The sequence below is a fragment of the Osmia lignaria genome, chromosome 16 (genome assembly GCF_051020975.1).
Source record: "Osmia lignaria lignaria isolate PbOS001 chromosome 16, iyOsmLign1, whole genome shotgun sequence".
In the NCBI taxonomy this organism is placed as follows: Eukaryota; Metazoa; Arthropoda; class Insecta; order Hymenoptera; family Megachilidae; genus Osmia; species Osmia lignaria.
In genome coordinates this window covers 7872905-7890594 of record NC_135047.1, presented here as the reverse complement: position 1 = coordinate 7890594, position 17690 = coordinate 7872905, and the positions used below count along the sequence as shown (strand labels likewise).

The 17690-nt window shown below is 33.4% G+C and overlaps 3 protein-coding genes across 19 annotated transcripts; all 3 read right to left on the bottom strand.

Moving 5' to 3' along the window:
* Window positions 1-346: 346 nt before the first annotated feature.
* Window positions 347-4778, bottom strand: Rho1 (ras-like GTP-binding protein Rho1). 7 transcript variants are annotated; one of them, XM_034316260.2, is made up of 5 exons: window positions 4661-4751; window positions 2514-2596; window positions 1106-1266; window positions 641-1024; window positions 347-558 (listed from the first exon to the last, which is right to left on the bottom strand). In XM_034316260.2, the coding sequence occupies exons 2-5, from the start codon at window positions 2569-2571 to the stop codon at window positions 520-522; spliced, it is 642 nt and encodes a 213-aa protein (XP_034172151.1). In that variant the 5' UTR covers window positions 2572-2596; window positions 4661-4751; the 3' UTR covers window positions 347-519. The 7 variants fall into 7 exon arrangements, with proteins under 7 accessions (XP_034172151.1, XP_034172152.1, XP_034172153.1 ...); XM_034316261.2 differs by lacking the exon at window positions 4661-4751 and adding an exon at window positions 4369-4579; XM_034316262.2 differs by lacking the exon at window positions 4661-4751 and adding an exon at window positions 4059-4229.
* A 1790-nt stretch (window positions 4779-6568) lies between these two features.
* Window positions 6569-7601, bottom strand: LOC117600693 (small glutamine-rich tetratricopeptide containing protein). Its single transcript, XM_034316436.1, has 3 exons — window positions 7285-7601; window positions 6753-7220; window positions 6569-6680 (listed from the first exon to the last, which is right to left on the bottom strand). The coding sequence occupies exons 1-3, from the start codon at window positions 7599-7601 to the stop codon at window positions 6569-6571; spliced, it is 897 nt and encodes a 298-aa protein (XP_034172327.1).
* On the bottom strand, window positions 7546-17550 carry LOC117600601 (uncharacterized). Of its 11 annotated transcripts, XM_034316214.2 has the most exons (22): window positions 17363-17550; window positions 17068-17138; window positions 16620-16888; window positions 16104-16518; window positions 15905-16025; window positions 15633-15844; window positions 15285-15499; window positions 14922-15217; window positions 14749-14852; window positions 14485-14686; window positions 13891-14418; window positions 13424-13618; window positions 13136-13351; window positions 11789-13020; window positions 10894-11581; window positions 10472-10689; window positions 9764-10406; window positions 9439-9680; window positions 9163-9367; window positions 8372-9067; window positions 8186-8302; window positions 7546-7628 (listed from the first exon to the last, which is right to left on the bottom strand). In XM_034316214.2, exons 4-20 carry the CDS (start codon window positions 16122-16124, stop codon window positions 8847-8849), a joined length of 5559 nt encoding a protein of 1852 aa, XP_034172105.2. In that variant the 5' UTR covers window positions 16125-16518; window positions 16620-16888; window positions 17068-17138; window positions 17363-17550; the 3' UTR covers window positions 7546-7628; window positions 8186-8302; window positions 8372-8846. The 11 variants fall into 11 exon arrangements, with proteins under 11 accessions (XP_034172105.2, XP_034172100.2, XP_034172102.2 ...); XM_034316209.2 differs by having other exon boundaries at window positions 16104-16172; window positions 16369-16518; window positions 16620-17550; XM_034316211.2 differs by having other exon boundaries at window positions 16620-17010; window positions 17068-17550.
* Between the last annotated feature and the right edge of the window lie 140 nt (window positions 17551-17690).

The following is a 17690-nucleotide window of genomic DNA, read 5'->3' as shown; positions in this document are numbered from 1 at the left end:
CTCTTTATATTTTGTTACGAATTCCCCCAACTTCGTTCATCCCTTCCTTCCATGTTTCACTTTTATCAAAAATAAACAGCTACTACGATTTAAAAGAAAAAAAAAGAAAACAAGAGATGTAGAATGCATATCATAGTAATGAGATACTAATAATAATAGTAATAATTGCTACAACGATATAGATAATTATGTACTGTAAACGTAAATAGTTGGTATGACAATTGTTTAATTCTTTAAACTCGAAGCACAATTCATTACCATTAAAAAATACAATCAAGAAGTCATTACAATATACATTATGGTTTCACATATATAGCACATATACTTGTATTGAATTTAGTCAACGTTTCCTTTTTTTTTTTTTAAGTCTCCAGTTTCATCGATGACAGTATATATATTGCGGGCGCATTTTGTGTTTTACTTTTTCATAGATTTGTTTTATTATGTAAAATAATTCAGGATAAGTTGTTATTATATTATGGTTTTCGCTGGGGGCCTCCAGTATAACAATTTCACGAATTATAAGAGCCAACATCTTCCCTTCTTCTTCTTTTTTACCTACAAACTCACATAATTTTTATAATAACGTTTGGCTGGTTTTATTTTAATAATAGTGAAACCTGTATTGAACAATACTTACTTGTAGTGCTGCCCGGGTGGCTGTTTCAAATACTTCCCTAATACCCTCCTTACTCTTAGCGGAACATTCAAGATAAGCAAACGCGTTGATTTTTTCAGCCATAGCTCTACCTTCTTCTGGTTTTACTGGTTCTTGTTTCATCTTGCTAAGTTCCTTGATAGTATTAGGATCATTGCGCAAGTCTTTTTTGTTTCCAACAAGGATAATGGGCACATTTGGGCAAAAGTGCTTCACCTCCGGTGTCCACTTCTCGGGAATGTTCTCCAAGGAATCGGGACTGTCGATGGAGAAGCACATTAGAATTACGTCTGTGTCAGGATACGACAGCGGACGCAACCTATCGTAATCTTCTTGTCCAGCTGTGTCCCAAAGAGCCAATTCCACCTGTTACAAAATGTATTATATTGATTAATATTTAATACAATATATTGAAACAACTTTTTTGTTTTCTTTTTTAAAACATACCTGCTTCCCATCGACCTCGATGTCCGCAACATAATTTTCAAATACCGTAGGTACATACACTTCAGGAAATTGGTCTTTGCTGAAGACTATGAGTAAGCATGTTTTACCACAAGCACCATCACCCACGATAACCAATTTCTTCCTAATGGCTGCCATGAATTCTAAAATATAAATAATTATATTCTTAATTATTATTATTGTATTTTCTATCACTTGAATATGTAACTGTATGCATATCGTTTTAATATTTAAAACATACAATATATATATGCAAAAGCAAGAAATACACAATTGTTATAAATTAGTCATCAATTTTAATTTGTGTAATTTATAAATTTGTAGATATTTCAACAAATTCGTATAAATTACTGATTATCTGTTTTAATACTCTCACAATAACTTACCTATTTAAAAATAATTTATTTACACTAAATTAAGTTTATAAAATTTTGATCATTTCTATATTTCTTGCCAATGATGGCTAGATCAATATGTACAAAGTATATGTACTCAACTTTTACATGTAACATATGAGTAAAATAATAAAAAATGCGCGTCTAATATCTAATATTTTTATCCTATGTACGTATACACTTGTGTATGTACATATACATCTTAAACCATAAATACTAATGTGAAACTCATACTTTGCATATTAAAGATTTCTAAACTGCATTTTCATGCAGCGCATAGATGCAAATAGCATCTTGAAAAACTGTTCAAATACAGATATAAATCAACTGAAATAACATTTTTTGGAAAACACCATTTAAAATTAGTTTAATTAAGAGCATGCAATGAATGAGCATGTAATACACATAAGATAGTCAAACAACTAAATGAGAAAAAAAACAAGGAATGTTAAAAAGATGGAATCAATATCACTGTTAAATGAAACTACTTTTCCTGCAACCTGATAAGAGGCATAAATGAGTAAAAAAGCAATTTTAAATGGATAAAACTGGGTGCAAATGTGGAAATAGAAATGAAACAATGAAAAAGACAGAGAAAAAGCATTCTTCAGGATAGAGTTAAGAAGAAGTCAGGGTAATCTTTTGAAACTGTTCAATTAGATTTGCTTTCTGATAATGCCATAAACAATGACTCGAATTCAAACCTCGTAGGATATGAAGATTTATTACCTAAAAATACTGCACTGATTTATTTTTAAACATAGTACTAAATTGGTACTAGCATTACATATATGTATAGCAACATACACTTCTTAGAGCCCTCATGTTTACTTAACTTTACTAAAAATTGTGTCTAATTTCATTACTGCTAACTACTTATATATAGTGGATAGGTAAAAAATTTTTCTTTTTCTATGAACTGATGTCTACTTCAGTACTATTTAGAAAGCGACCTACGAGGGCTGAAGATTTAAAGGATATTGATTGGGTCGTACCTGATCCAGGGTACCCCGTATCGTCTGGACCGAGGCATCGGCCCGTATTGCATCCCATGTTTTTAGTCTTTCTTTCGGCTTCTCTGTTTATAAGTGGACATTTTACATGTTAGAATGGATAGAAGGTTGCGAGATAATTGCATGTACCGCACAGATATAAGTATAAGATATGCATGTATCTCGTTTCTATTATAGTTATAGTACTTATAACATCTGTAAAAGTATTAATACAATCTATGATCATTTATATACGACGTATTTGTAATTTTGATTCATAACTCTTTCCTTCCGATATTTGAAAATACGTATACTACAAGACTTTGCAAAATTGAAGACTAAACATAATATGGATTTAATGTTATCATAGTGTTATCGTAATAACTTCATGTACGCATTAAAATCAAAGTTTTAAGAATTTTTCAAGGGCATAAGGTAAAGCCTTTATTTAATAATTCTACATTAAAAACAAAAGAAAAAAAAATGGTTTGTATCTTTTAACAGTAGAGAAAGATATATTTTGAAGTTGTTAGAATATATTTAAACAAATCTATTTAGATCAAGAGGTATACTCACATATTGGTATATTAACTCTTTTGGTAATATTTTAAAATTTATATGGGAGACTATACCTTATGCCTTGGAACAAAACAATGATGTCTCCAAAAAACATGCATAAACATATAAGATTGATAGTTGTTTGTATTAAACATGCACTATTAAGAAACATGTGTATCCATCAAAAAATGATATTTGGAAAACAGAAATTAAATAGACAACGGGTAGTACATCCATAATGTTCATGAATAAGATGCTCTATAAAATTACTATTATAGGTGAAATACTTTATAGTATATATGATTATGTATGATATATATAACACCAAAAATATACATCATAAGATATGCTGGCATTAGAGCTTTAAAATAATACCTTATTTATCTAAGTTTGGTTATTTGTTAGTCATTTAGGTACTTATATTATACACAGATAATAACTATCAACGTATAAAGCAAGTTTAGCTTAGAAATTTTTATATAATCCAAAAGCATAAATAATTTATTTATTATCTTGTACAAAAGAAATTAAAAGCACTTGTAAGACTGCGCAAAAGCAAGAATGTTAGCATCAAATATTTTCTAATATGCGAAAGCATTGCAAATGAAAGAAATAGACTGTACGTTTCAGTTAAGTGAGGAGAGTTACGTGTTAACATTGTGACAATATAATTCCTGCAAAAAGTACTGATCGTACAGGAATACAATATTTTACCTTATTATCTTACAAAATTACATTATCGAAAACTGATTCAAATTAAAAATAAATGAATACCTATTTGAAATGTTAAAATCTCCACATATATTCTAAGTATACAGAGGTCAATTGTTAACCGAAAATCGACGTATGTTTGTTTGGTATTTTTATTAGCGAACGGAAATTCCGATGAAATCACCCCGTTAGGTGAAAAACGAAAGCGCAAGTAAAAAATACGGGAATACTTGTCGGATGGATGGAAACTCGAAATTTTACGGTATTAAACGTACCGACCTTTTGTTTATCGCAGATCCGAGACGTCGATTAGCGGGGCAAACGGCAACGAAGGAATGTCAAGACAGAAGCCGTGACACAGATTTTTGCTTAGGTTTCCAGATAGAGAGCCGAACCTTTTTGCCGAATTTTGCACAGCCGGAAGTGCATTGCCGCGTAACGGAGTAAGAGTGCGGGGGGGGAGAGCCTGAGAGGGATAGCCTGTGGGGGGCGCTAGGGGTACGACAGGATAGCGACGCAGGGGTCTAAAGTCTGGGGGACGATTTACATACTGAACTAAAACCCAACTTGTATTTGAACTTGTACGAACAGTCCCAAATCAGTGATAGGATTCAGCCGCAGCAGACCGCTTGTGGCTTCTTGTATGTTGAACTAAACGGTCGTCATGCGAAGATATTGTAGATTCGTAACGCATGGCACTCCTTCGGCCCTCTCTCTATCACGGGAGGAGGAGAGCTTTTTTTCCCTCCTTGACACACAGAGTTCCCGGTTCCGCCGTTAACAAACCGATATACGGCACGCTTAAACAACCCCGGCACACATCACAGCACACCCTCGCACCACTCCAACCAGTATTACTTAAGAAATAATTGCGTATTTACCTGAAATGTTAAGCAACAGAAAGTCAAGAAGATGGCTGCCCTCGATGGCCACACCTCAATCTGTTGAGTGTGCGACAATCGATTAGTGGGGGGAGGGGGGGGGGGGAGCATTACACTCAGGATCGTAGCAATACTTTGGAAACTCCCTTACAAATGTATCAAATAGTTTCAATTTTTCAATACATTTTCCATTCCTTTTATTGCTTTATATTAATTGTAATCGTCGAATAGTATATATGACATAAAATTTATACATTATATAAAAAAAGATCATGAATGTGTAAAACTGAATATCAAAAGAAATGGAAATACAGCTGGACATTAGTACATCATTTCGTTAATTGATATTGGTAGAACTATATTGAACTTTTAATCATCGAAAGAAATAATTTTACTGTATTGACGTTTTTTTAAGAAAGGAATAATTTTAATTCATTTACCATTGAACGATACATTCCTGAGTGGTACTCTGAAACCGGCGAATCATGCGCCACCCGCGCACGTCACAAACCTGTGGAGGGACTTTGCGCACGCATCATGTTGCTCAAATGTATTTGTGGGTGGATGACGAAAAGGGTTGAAAAATATGTAAATAATGCTGCATCGCAGCTTCGTCTCTTAATACCCCCGGTATGTAGTACGAGGAAATCGTAATATTAATCGTGACCGCGAAACGAACGAAAAACTACTCATTTTTTAATGAAAAATATTCGAAATTTTCTCAACTGTCATCGTAATTATCTCTTTGTTGATAACATAAACAATACCTTCCGGTTTGAAAAATGTAAATACAACAAATTGTAGATATGTATATAGTTTGTTATAAATATACTGTACAGGTGTTTGGCTACAGGTAAAATCCTTTGAGAGGGTGGTAGCTGGGGTGATTTTAAACAACTTTCTCCTTTACCAAAATGCTTATTAAGACTTAATTTTTGAATTATTAATAAAAAACTTTAAGAATTATTAATGCTCAGTGGTTTGTTCGTAGCCAACACTCCTACGGTTGAGCCCATTATACGCTAATTGTAAACACTAAAAAATTTAATTTAGTCGACAAAACAAGGAGTATGATATTGTTATTATGTATATACATATAAAATAAATTGTAGTATTAAATATAACAATATGTATTTATACGTACGCTTCGTACGTGCCAAATAAAAATGATATTGTTTTACTCACGCCAGATTGATGTATTTTCATTTATAAAGCAAATAACATAAGTCCCAAAATTTTACAAATTTGTAACGAGTTAATTTGTTGTGTAAAACATTTCTTTTTTTAATTGTATACATATTCCATCATACAAATAATATAACAAGTATTTAAGTATATTCTGGTTTTCATAAATTTTTATAACTAATTTAAAAAATCAAATATCTATATATTATAAAATATATTAAAGTATTTGATAAAAAACGCAAGTCTTTCTTTAATTTCTTGATTTTTCAATACATGATTTTAGCATATATTTTATCATACAGAAATAATTGTTAAAGTAAGCAGATGCATGTTAGACTGTACAACTCAATAGGGAGTGAAATAGATTGATGACATAAGCAACAGCAGTAAATATACATTCAAATATTCTATTCGCAAAATATTCCCCATGTTCTGATATTTATCACTTGATTTTCGCATATCAAATAATGCCAACATAGTCAAAAGAACAAGTTGTTATATATCTTATTTCATAATTAAATTATAGGAAAATTTCTATAGTTTATATATTTATATATGAATATAATTTTAAGACAGTGATACTTCAAATTAATTTGAGTCACAGTTATAAAAAAAAGCGGTAAACACTGTCCCATAACTATTGTATATTTGAATTAAAGTTGTATTTCAATTGTTTCACTTTTTTTTTTCAAATTTTGATAACATTACTCAATCACAGATTGTTTAATTTTGCTGTGGTGGATCAGGGTCATTCGGATTGCCTCCCATTTGCCGTCTTAAAGATTCGATCAACTCGGGGTTAGTATTTTGCAACTGATGTGCAAATTGATGACCACTACAAAATTTTTAAATATATGTTCATATATTATTACGTAGCAGAATTTTATGGATTATAAACAATACTCACGCTTCCAAAAGGGCATCCATGCGCACTCCTTGCTCTGCATTCTCGCTTATGAAATTGCCCACCATGTTTTGAAGGGCTTGATCAGACAACATTTGACGTACTATATTCATAAGAGCAGGATTACTCAAAAGCGAACTAAAATCCATACCTGGAAACACACCTCCACCCAATCCCATATTGCTCATGCCTTGCTGAGCCAGTTTTTCTTCTGCTACTTGTAAATTATTTTTATAGCTTTCATTATCAGGTTCCATGTTCAAAGCTTTTTGATAGCTTTCTTTAGCTTCTTTATGTCTGTCCAAGCTAGAGTATGCTAAACCTAATCGACCATATGCTTTACTGTAAAAAGGATCAATAGACAGTGCATTATGACAATCTTTAATTGCTTGCTGGTGATTGCCAATTTTACTATATGCTGCAGCACGGTTACAATAATATACAGCATTACGGCCATCTAATTGAATAGCTCTAGAAAAATTACATCAGTAAATTATAATCATATATATCTTACAATTAAATATAAAATATATACTTTGTATAATTAGCAAGTGCTTCATGGTGTTTTTCAGCTTTCATGAGAGCATTTCCTTCATTCTTTAATCTCTCAGCTTCAGCTTTTGCTTCAGGAGTAGCTTCTGGAACCTGAGGTTTCGCATTTTCTATAGCAGACTTATATACTTCGTATAAATTCAAATTTCCGGGAGCATCAGATGCTTGGACATTATAAGCACTCTCTAAACACTGTATTGCCACTTCAAGACTCTCCCGAGAATCTGCTGTAATATCACCATCCTTTAACTGCTGGGTTAAAAACTGAACAATTGCTGCAACTAGCCCTTTGACAGCCATCACTGTCTTAAAAGAGTCGCAATGTCTCTGCAAATGAGATAGATTATTAATTAATACCATTATAAGTATGAAATTTACATAAATACAGATTTTAATAATGTTCAGTAACACAAATTTTTTTTATACGTGTCATAACCTCAAAATGGAATTTTGATCATAATTCTTTTAGATAATAAAACGCATTAATTACAATATAAAAATGATAGTTATTATAATGAAAGAATTTTTAATAACACGATGAAGATTGTGTTCATAAATGATGAAATCTTTCATTACGCCAATTCACCATAAACTGACATAACCAACAAAACATGCCGGATGAAACAAGGAGTGAATAAACTTTATCAACTACATTTGAATTGTTTTAAATCGACAAAAATGTTTCAATACCCAGGTTATATTGAATATCTTAAACTATACACAAGTATATATTAAATAAAATATCTCTCGTAAATAATTCAAGAAGAACAGAAACTGTTCAACTACACAGAATGATACACTGACAGTTTTATTTTAAATCTCCACGTTGGTCACGACTGTAATGATTTCGTGTAAAAAAAGACGCTTTTCGTGATTGATTATACCTTGAAACTTTTATGTAGTGCCGTGTAATAATGACGGAGGATTCAGTGTATTTCAATGGCTTCCACTTCTGTCCACTTCGTGAAGAAGTAAAACCTTCGAGCTTCGTGTATTCTCGGCTATACAGATTTAATACAACGATATATTACGCACACCTCAAAATACTTACAATCACAAGATTTAATTACCGATATTTTTACGTGATAATTTTATATCATCTATTCGTTTCTTGAATTTTCTTCGGAATAATGAACAAATTAAACTGCAATCGTTCCATCGGAACTGCGCTGACGCAATTTACCCGATACTAAATAGAATCGTTCAAATCGGTGTAACTTTATTTATGGAACTATTATTTATTAGTTATAACTTGAATGCAATAAATATAATAATTAATGATTCACTTTCTGAGTACAGTTTTATAGTATCAATACATACGTTTCAACTTGATTTGTACGATTTTATGCATAATATATGTATGTATTATATTGCTTTACAAATAAACATTCGATCGAGAGAAAGTCATTTTCTTTTTGTATGTGCAATAAAAAACGAATAAATAAAATATGAGTTGATCCATCTTGTAACAACAAATACTAATTCCTAACAGAAAAGTAGAATATGCCTTATCTGATGAACAGATAAATATATCTTATTGGAATTTTAATGCGGTCCCTGTTGTATAATTCTCAATATAGTGCTGTTTTTACTTGTACCAGCAAAAACATAATAATTTCCTAAATAATCAAACGGTACCATCGTTTGTAAATCATCTATTTGATGATATACTTTCATTTGAAACTTTTGAGCAAACATGTACTCGTAAATATATAACTGATCGTTTTCTGTTGTGACGATAACGAAAGAATCACTTTGACCATATTCTAAAAAGAAAACAAATTTAATAACTTATTAATATTTTTTTTAATAACTTATCAAAGTTGCTAGTTTACTGTAATATCGACTCAGTTATTCTTACCATCCGAGTAGAAACATTCTATTCCTTCAACCCGCGAATCGTGAAAGAGACTTTGATAATCGTAAAAGTTATCAAATTCTGAATCATAGTGAAAGATGTTTAACGCATTCGTATCGTATTCGTCCAATAGAATGAAGTGATCCTTTTCTTGATGTAGACTTTTTACATTGCGTGTTTTACCTCCGAATGCTCTCACCATTATAAACTAAAAGATAATATGTATGTTACTATTGACATATATTTTTTTAATATATACTTAATTAGAAAGAAAATTACTTCGTAAGTAGGTGCGTCTAATTTATATAGAACAGATGTTTCAGAATCCCCAAAGCAACCCAAAAGTACATACGTATGATGATCTATTCGAAAAATTTCAATAGCCCAGGCACCATCAGTGTATAGTTCTTGATGCAATAACAGAAGATTCTTCTCGAAATCAATTTTATAGATCAGGGAATTTGTACGATGCGTGGCGAGCAAGGTATTATAATAGATTGCTAGCACTACAAAAGCTGTATCTAAAATTAATAAACATTTGATAAACCATTTTCTTGAAATTCGTCGTTTCCATTAAAATTAGAGTGAAATTTCATTTACATACTATCGTGTGCCATGAAAACCTCTGCATCCTTTATCAGTCCATGAATCTGAGGAGATATTTCTGTAACCTTAGCTACGACATCTCCCGTTTCAACCAAGCCAGACTTCATCCATGAAATCGTGACGAATTCATCCTCGCTTCTGTTTGAAACACATTCTCGACTACTTGATATTACATTCGTTATTATGTTTACACCAAATATGTTATTCCGTTCGTGGTAATTTCGTACAATTCTAGTACCATTCATTTTTCGAATACGACAATCTTCTTTAGTAAGTTCAGCTATGTATTCCGTGGGACAGGGGCAATCGTCAGGGAGTCCACAGGCGGATCCTTCTTTCTCTCCGAACATATTAATTTTCGTTATTTCTTCGTAATTAATAACGTCAATTTTCTTAATATTTGGCACTTGAATTTTCAACTGTTCCTCTTCCTCTATGTACGAGAAAATGTTTCTCAGAGTTGAAGTAATCAGTGTAGAGTCTCGAATGCTCTCTTCCCTTATGGTTTCATTTCGCGTGAACATTTGCAAGCTTTTCCGGCTGTCTTCTTCCACGTCATCGAGAACGGTATATAAATTAATTCCGTTTATTAATTTTGAAACGAATACGTTTTGTGGAACCTTAACAGGGGACTTTAAAATCTGAAAATTTGGATAATTTATACCAGAGATTCTATTTAATTTAAAAAAGAGAAAAATTGTCTTACTAAATCTCCAGTTATTTCAACGTCTTCGTCGGTTTGTATGCCATTCGAATAAGCCAAGGATATATCCACATTATTGATAGATTCTGTATAAATGTTACCATGCACCACGACATCTTCCTCAAAGATTTTTGAATTGGATATAAGTTGTGCTTCCTCCATTCCATCGAGGACCAGGTTGGAAGGATCTATTCCGTTTATTCGCGTCACATTTGTATTTCCTAAGATTTATAAATTAGATTTAAATATATTATATTTTATGCTACCTCTATACGTTGGGCCAATGTGCTCGTTTTTTAAGACCAATTTTTGCCATGATCATTGATTTGTAAGACCTAGTTGGTCCAACGTGTAGAGGTAGCATTACATTTTATAGCAGTGCAAAGATGGTTGCATACAGCTTGCAATTTGTAATTTGTAGATACCAGTTATTTCAACGATGCTATTAAACTGCACATCAACAAATATGTCATGATCTCCATCGGTAGTTATACGATTCTTCATGAATTTATCAAAATATACTCCATCTAGATTCTTCAAATATACATCCTTAAGTACAACAAGATTTTTGAACGTAACCTTGGGTAACATATCCGTCGCTAAGACTAATCCTTCCAAAGGTGCATCATGAACCTTTGTGTCATTAGCAAGTACTTCTTTAATCGCGACCTCATGAAGAAAATTTATGGGCATGGTTATCGTTTCATTCTGATCCTTCCTCACCACAGAATTATTAAATTTCAAAATACTGATGTTGTTAATCATGGGAATACTGACGTCATCTGTTACCAGTAAACTATCGGTAATAAGGTTCTGTTTAAAAACCTTCTGTCCAGCTACTCGAATAATCTCTCCATCATCTATCACTGTGTCTGCCACGATGTCGCGTATTTCATCGAATGCTTTATACTCTCCTTTTACTTTTGACGCTGACACATCGTTTTCGAAAACGATATCTCCTAATATAGATTGATTAGAAGTTTTAGTCATTGCATTTTTCAAGAAGAACGTCAAAGAAGAAGGGTTCATGGACGAGTTGCTCCAAGTAATATTTCCATATACTTGCAAGTTGTTGATGTTTAGAACTGATAGGTTCAACAGGTTGTTGTACAGCTGAAACAATATATTTATAATTAGAAAAATTTAGTGGTACTATATTAGTATACAGGGTGAATCAGACAAACTGTTACAAATTATTATCTCGGAAACTATAGCAGCCCTAATTTTTTTTTATAAATTAAACGAAAGTTTCCAGGATAATAGTTTGTAACACTTTATCTGACTCACCCTGTATTGCTTCACGTTATTTTAAAACGTTACCTCATTAACATCACGACCATTTAATATCTTCGTCACAACGTCTCCTTCTACGAACAAATTTTCAAATGTGACGTTTCCTACTAGAAACAAAGGATCATCGATCCACTTCAATTCAGAAGTGTCTTTATCATTAATAAATTTACTATCAATATTCTTCGTAGCGATCTTGTAGAAAGAGAATTTTCCAGGTACAACTTGTTTTCTGGATTTTAACAGAATATCATCGAAAAGATTATTTAAATTGTTACCGTGCAAAAATTCCAATGTAGCATTCTGCACAATCAATTCATCGAGTGTTAAATTTCTATAAAACACGATATCTTTTGTAACCATGTTTCGCAGATAAGTTGCTGCTGATTCGTTATATATTCGATCAATTTTTAAATCACCTTTCACCGTAAGATCACCATCTATTATCAAGTTTCTTAAATCAGAAATCTTCATGTTCTTCAATGACAAAAGTTTCTTCATATCAATATCGTTAATTCTATCAACGTTAAGATTTTCAACATGAAATTCCAGTGTCTTTATAAATTTTTCTTTCTGATCTTCCTCAGAGCTCCTTGCACCTCCTAAGAAGGTAACAGTGTCCGTGTCGTTGAGAAAAAGTAACTCAAGCCCCTGTAGTATGTTGACCCGTTTCGCTCGGACGGTAGAAAAATGCATGTTTTCCGGAAACACAGACGGTTTTCCGTTCATTATATCAGTTACAGAAAGATTATTGTAAACTTGAGTGAACAGCTGATTTGTATGCAAGTGTTTCAGATATAATTTATCCTGAATAGTCAGTGATTCAGGGGCAATATCAAAGAAGCTGTTATTTTCTTCTTTTGTGAAGAACATGTCGTCTATATAAACATTTTCAAAATGTAGACTCTTGAAACTCTCTGGAATGGTTGTTGCATTCGTGTAGAAAAATTCATTCTCTAAGAATCCATTCAAATACTTGGTTTGCAAACGATCGATGATCAAATTATTCTCAAATGTGACGCTGTTTTCAAAGGTTTGATCGGTTGATTTCGTCCAGAATGTTTCGAAGATATTGTTCAGGTTTAATTTTTCGTTGTTTAAAAATATTACTGCATATTTGTCCATGTCCAGAGTTCCAATGTTCACGTTACCATAAACGGTAACGTTGGAGTAAATTTGATGTGGCTGAGATTTTGTTAATTCAAAGGGTAAATCTGCGGTCAGTTTGTCGGTGACATGTAGCCTCGCAATTTTCACTGCACCTGTGAGACAACAATTTATCGTTGGATAATTAATATAATTACAATTACAATCTCGATCTCTTTTTATTTCCACGAACAATTCTATGTAATTTTTCTATTCAAGAATTTGATATACCTTTGATTACAGCTTCGGTGGAAATTCGAGCTGCTTCTGAAATTGGAACGTCGTTTATCGAATCCGCGTACAAATCGTCGACCTTCAGCGATTTTATTATGAAAGAATCGAAATTTTGATCGGTGCTTGTAGTCATGTAATTCTCAAATGGTTCTCCATTCAACGTTTCCATCGTAAGATTCTGAATTTGTAACACATCGTTGTAGATAACATTCCCTGAAAGATTTTATTTAAAACAATTCACCTGAATTAAACAGGGGCAAAGGTATACAAGTTTAGAAAATCTACCTTTGATCTTCTGATTTTTATTAATAACAAATAACTCGCTGAAAAATTCATCGATATCAATATCATTCAATGTTTTCAAGTTCAAGCTTTCCATTGAGACGTTCGAATATAAGAATATTGTATCATTTGAAAATTCAATGTTATTCGGTGCTCTATCTACCACCGTTCTCGACGTGTCATCATTTAATGCCCAATCTAAAATAATCTCATATATATTCAATATAATATTTCTACACCAAGATTCATTTAACCCTTTCGCTGCCACGGTGGTCCCATGGGACCTGGCTTTTCATTTGGGCCATTTGGCCACTAAGAAAAATATGTTATTGGCAAGATTATACCGTTATTTTAATACATTTCGCAGTTCTTTGCCATTGTAAAATTTGTAATACGAAATTTGTGGCCCACTGGTGCAAGTTCAAAAATTCGCGTAGCAGCGAAAGGGTTCAAAATTACGTGAAACGTACATTGAAATGGAATCCCGCAAATACTGTCAATTTCGACGTTATCTACAACGATATTCTGTCCGCGCAAAGATTCCTGAGTTTTATTCGAATTAACGATATCCTTAGAATTCATATCAATACCGTTTAAATAATCTACATTCATCTTATCAATTTGCAGCGATTCAATAAATGCATCACCATCGATGAGGATGTCTCCGTTTAACAGATTCGTGTTATTTGATATCAAAAGATTTTTCGATGCTGCTAAAGTATCATTAACATCGTGAATAAGAACATCTAATTTTTTCCGAAGTTCATCAGGTGTAATTACATCTTCTGCAGCGAAGACGTCGATGTTTTCTACAGTTCCAAAATCAAGCTTCAATGATGGTAAGATCAGTGGTTCTGTTATTGTTAAATTTTTGTCCGCTGGAAATAAAGAAGGCCAGGAGGATTCAGCTTTTTCTATAAGCAACGTTCTTTGTTGCAATGTTTCAACCAACTCTGCCAAATGTTCCGACAGTATGTCGCTCTCCTTTATCGAATAATCTGAAAATAATTTCCAAAGTTATAGGCGATGGAATAATTGATTCATTTTAAATAGGATAATTGAACCTGAAGGAATTTCTTCAACGCGTAACTCCCATGATTCTATGATATAAGTGTTATCTTCATTCATGATGACCAGCATCATGGTTATCGTGGATTTCTTCGCTTGAATTTGTACGTCGATGATTTTTCTTTCATTGGGTAGCTTCATGGAGCTCAGCAGATTGCGATCCGATGCATTTTCAAATTTGTATAATTGTAACGTGTTCTGAAATGGAATTAATAATTGAAGAATAAAATGCTACGATTGATTGAAAAATGTATCCTTACATTATGACCAACGAAAAAGAAAGTATCATCTTTGATGTTCAAAACATGGAACAAACTGGATGCCTTGATTTCCAGTATTTGCTCCCAGTTCAACAGTTCGTGTCCTGAAAGAATAACTTCGGTAGGTAATGAAGATCAGCAATAACGAACAAAAGAATAATTAAAAAACGAACCGTCCCACCAGAACAAGCTACTTGGACTACGTCCATTCATGAAGAAAATGAAATCGAAACCAGCATGATTATAATGATGAACAGAGACTGGATTTAAAGTCGACAAGAATTGTATTCTATCGAGGCTGATTTCTTTAAATTTGTACACCATGGAACCAATATCGGGTACAGTCATGTCGTTCTGTGCGAATACTAAGATCGTCGATTGCTTGTGCTTGAACGTGGTGACCGATACCGCGGCAATGGTTATTACTTCCACCTCTACGTCCATGTACGTGCCTCTCCAGTGATATATTCTGTGCAGAAAATTTCTTTCCTATGCAATACATTTATTCGATGGTACGGTTTGCTATTTGAACTTACAAAGAGGGCACAGCAAATTTGCCAGAATTATTAGCCACCACGAGATAAAGACGATTCGCGCGAACGAAGAAGCTAGCATCCATGGGGTATCCTTTATGCTGAATCGACTGTCGATGTCGTATTGTTAGCTGCAGATTATCCGTTCCCGTGTACAAGCTGCATGATCCAGTTTCGTAGCAAATTAAGAGATAAAGCACGCTCTTCCAGACGATGCTCTGTCAGGTGTTAATTAAGATTGTATAAACGAGCCGATGGAAAGTTTATTTAACCCTTTGCAGTCTAATTAAAAATTGGATAAACAACATTAAACTGCAAAGGGTTAATGAATTACAGTACTATTTTGCATACTCTGACAAATTTTATAGATTTATCGTTACGAGTTGAAGTTATTTCTTGAGGCAAAGTCTGGTTCGACGGAGGTTCATCGAAAGACAATGTAAGGACATGATTTTCTTCGATCAAGAGAACTTTGTTGAATGCTTTCACTGTAAATGGCCGTTTTTTACCTATATCCTGCTGCCACGATTTATCCCATTTTACATTGTACACCTTTCTTTGAACTAGAATAAAATAATTTTGAATTTTTTTTTATCTATTGATCACTTTTTATTTCTTTTTACCTGATGGTTCATTACGAAAGTAGAGTTTAGCTATTTCAATTTTCGTCTGCTTCAATCTCTCATCCAAATAATCATCCATCGAAAAATGCGCTAAGACGAAAGCGGAGGAACCGAAGACAAGCTAAGATAATAAATAAATAATATTTAATATTTTGTGTTCTTTATAATGGAATTTAGATACATTAATGTACAGACATACCAGAATTCGTAACCACTCCATGATCCCCTAATGATCTAAGACTGATACATCCGTTCACTGATCTAAACTGTAATTGATTTAGAATGGCAATTACAGGTCATTGATTACATATACAAACATCTACGTGTATAAATATCAAACGTAAACAAGTAACGACTATTATCGAGATTCGAATCAATCCAAAGCGGAAATGGAATGATACAAATATTTATGGAACAGTATGAACGATAAGAATATTATTTTCAGTCGTAATATTTATACTTATAGGCATTAAATTCACAATTCGCCTTTGCAATCCGCGGGCACCCATAGCTCGGGTCGGCGACCTTTAGGTGGCAGCGGGATTGAATCTGTTCTCGCTGGCGGTCCCCCGGCATGAGTTCCAAAAAGCAGGGTTATAGGCGTCTGTTGTCTCCTACAATATGTTTATTTTATTATTTAATAATAAATTTAAAAATGTGGTAGTAATATAAGACAGTCTTGCTAAGAATCGAGTACCTCATATTTCTACCCTACCTCATATTCGCACCTTCTCCTCTAATGCTTAATTACAGAATATATTTTGCTTATTTAAAAATTGGTCGACGAATGTTGCGGTGCGATTGCGCTTGCATATTCAATAAGTTCTAAGGTGCACACTTCCTCTCACGGCCCTCCGTCAAAGAATAGAAATTAAGTGCTATACAGGTTTGGTGGGTTTTTAAAACTTGTTTTTGCACCCTAAGCAGTCCTTGTCCTCCCTTTCTCATCGTTCCGCTCCTTCCTGAATCATTTTCCTTGGAAAGCTCGAAACGAAAAGGGCGATTAATCAGGACGCGTCGTTCAACCAAATTGATAGGGAGAAGTTAGGAGAACCCTGTTGTGGAGGGTTCGCAGAAATTCGAAAATTATCAAGTCCAGAGAAAGGCTGGAACGATCATGATTAGATCTGACTGTTATTAATGGAATTTATAAATAGACCTACCCAATGGGCCAGGCAATTGGATGAAATTAGATCAAGGCCTGGGTACAATTCCACATACTACCATTTCTTTTCTGTAAAGAATTTGCAACGTTGCGTCGCGTCGTTCGAATGTATCGTGTTTTATAGTTAAAATAAAACTCCTACCGCTCGCTACATCCTTTAATTCGTGTTACATTTTTAAAATAATATCATTCTATCTACAAAGTGATGTTACATACTCTTTTAATCTATGATGTAATATAAAAGATAAGGATATCTAAGTAAATATTTATTTAAAGAAAGATGCATTACCAACCGCTGTTATTCAGTATATCCATTGTAGGTGCATAAGTATATTTATCTACATAAAGAGTTGCAATACGAGTCGGGGCCTGTGGGCCCCGAAATGGAACGGTGGATGGTCATCGATCGCAACAAACTATAAGATCATCATCAAATTTTCCAGCCGATCTTCGGCTGCGTTTTACGTACATTAGATGGCGCAAGGAATCCAAACGAATGCAGTTGACGTCGTATTTCTATTGGCCAAAAAGGACCCAGAATCTTCGCATGGATTGGCCCCGTAATCGTGATCGAGAGATCTCCACGAATCCCTGGATGGGTCCTGCACACCGAGGAGGAGC

Excerpts from the sequence above, each read along its gene's own strand:
- LOC117600693 (XM_034316436.1), bottom strand. The coding sequence starts at position 7,601 with ATGGCTGTCAAAGGGCTAGTTGCAGCAATTGTTCAGTTTTTAACCCAG. Across the intron at positions 7,221-7,284 it reads GCACTTGCTAATTATACAAA|AGCTATTCAATTAGATGGCC; the intron begins GTATATATTTTA and ends TAATTTTTCTAG. Across the intron at positions 6,681-6,752 it reads ATGGATGCCCTTTTGGAAGC|TGGTCATCAATTTGCACATC; the intron begins GTGAGTATTGTT and ends AAAATTTTGTAG.
- LOC117600601 (XM_034316213.2), bottom strand. The coding sequence starts at position 16,124 with ATGGAGTGGTTACGAATTCTG. Across the intron at positions 14,853-14,921 it reads TAGCTTGTTCTGGTGGGACG|GACACGAACTGTTGAACTGG; the intron begins GTTCGTTTTTTA and ends TTATTCTTTCAG. Across the intron at positions 14,687-14,748 it reads TCTTTTTCGTTGGTCATAAT|AACACGTTACAATTATACAA; the intron begins GTAAGGATACAT and ends ATTCCATTTCAG.
- Rho1 (XM_034316260.2), bottom strand. The coding sequence starts at position 2,571 with ATGGGATGCAATACGGGCCGATGCCTCGGTCCAGACGATACGGGGTAC. Across the intron at positions 1,025-1,105 it reads TCGAGGTCGATGGGAAGCAG|GTGGAATTGGCTCTTTGGGA; the intron begins GTATGTTTTAAA and ends ATTTTGTAACAG. Across the intron at positions 559-640 it reads CCACCCGGGCAGCACTACAA|GTAAAAAAGAAGAAGAAGGG; the intron begins GTAAGTATTGTT and ends GTGAGTTTGTAG.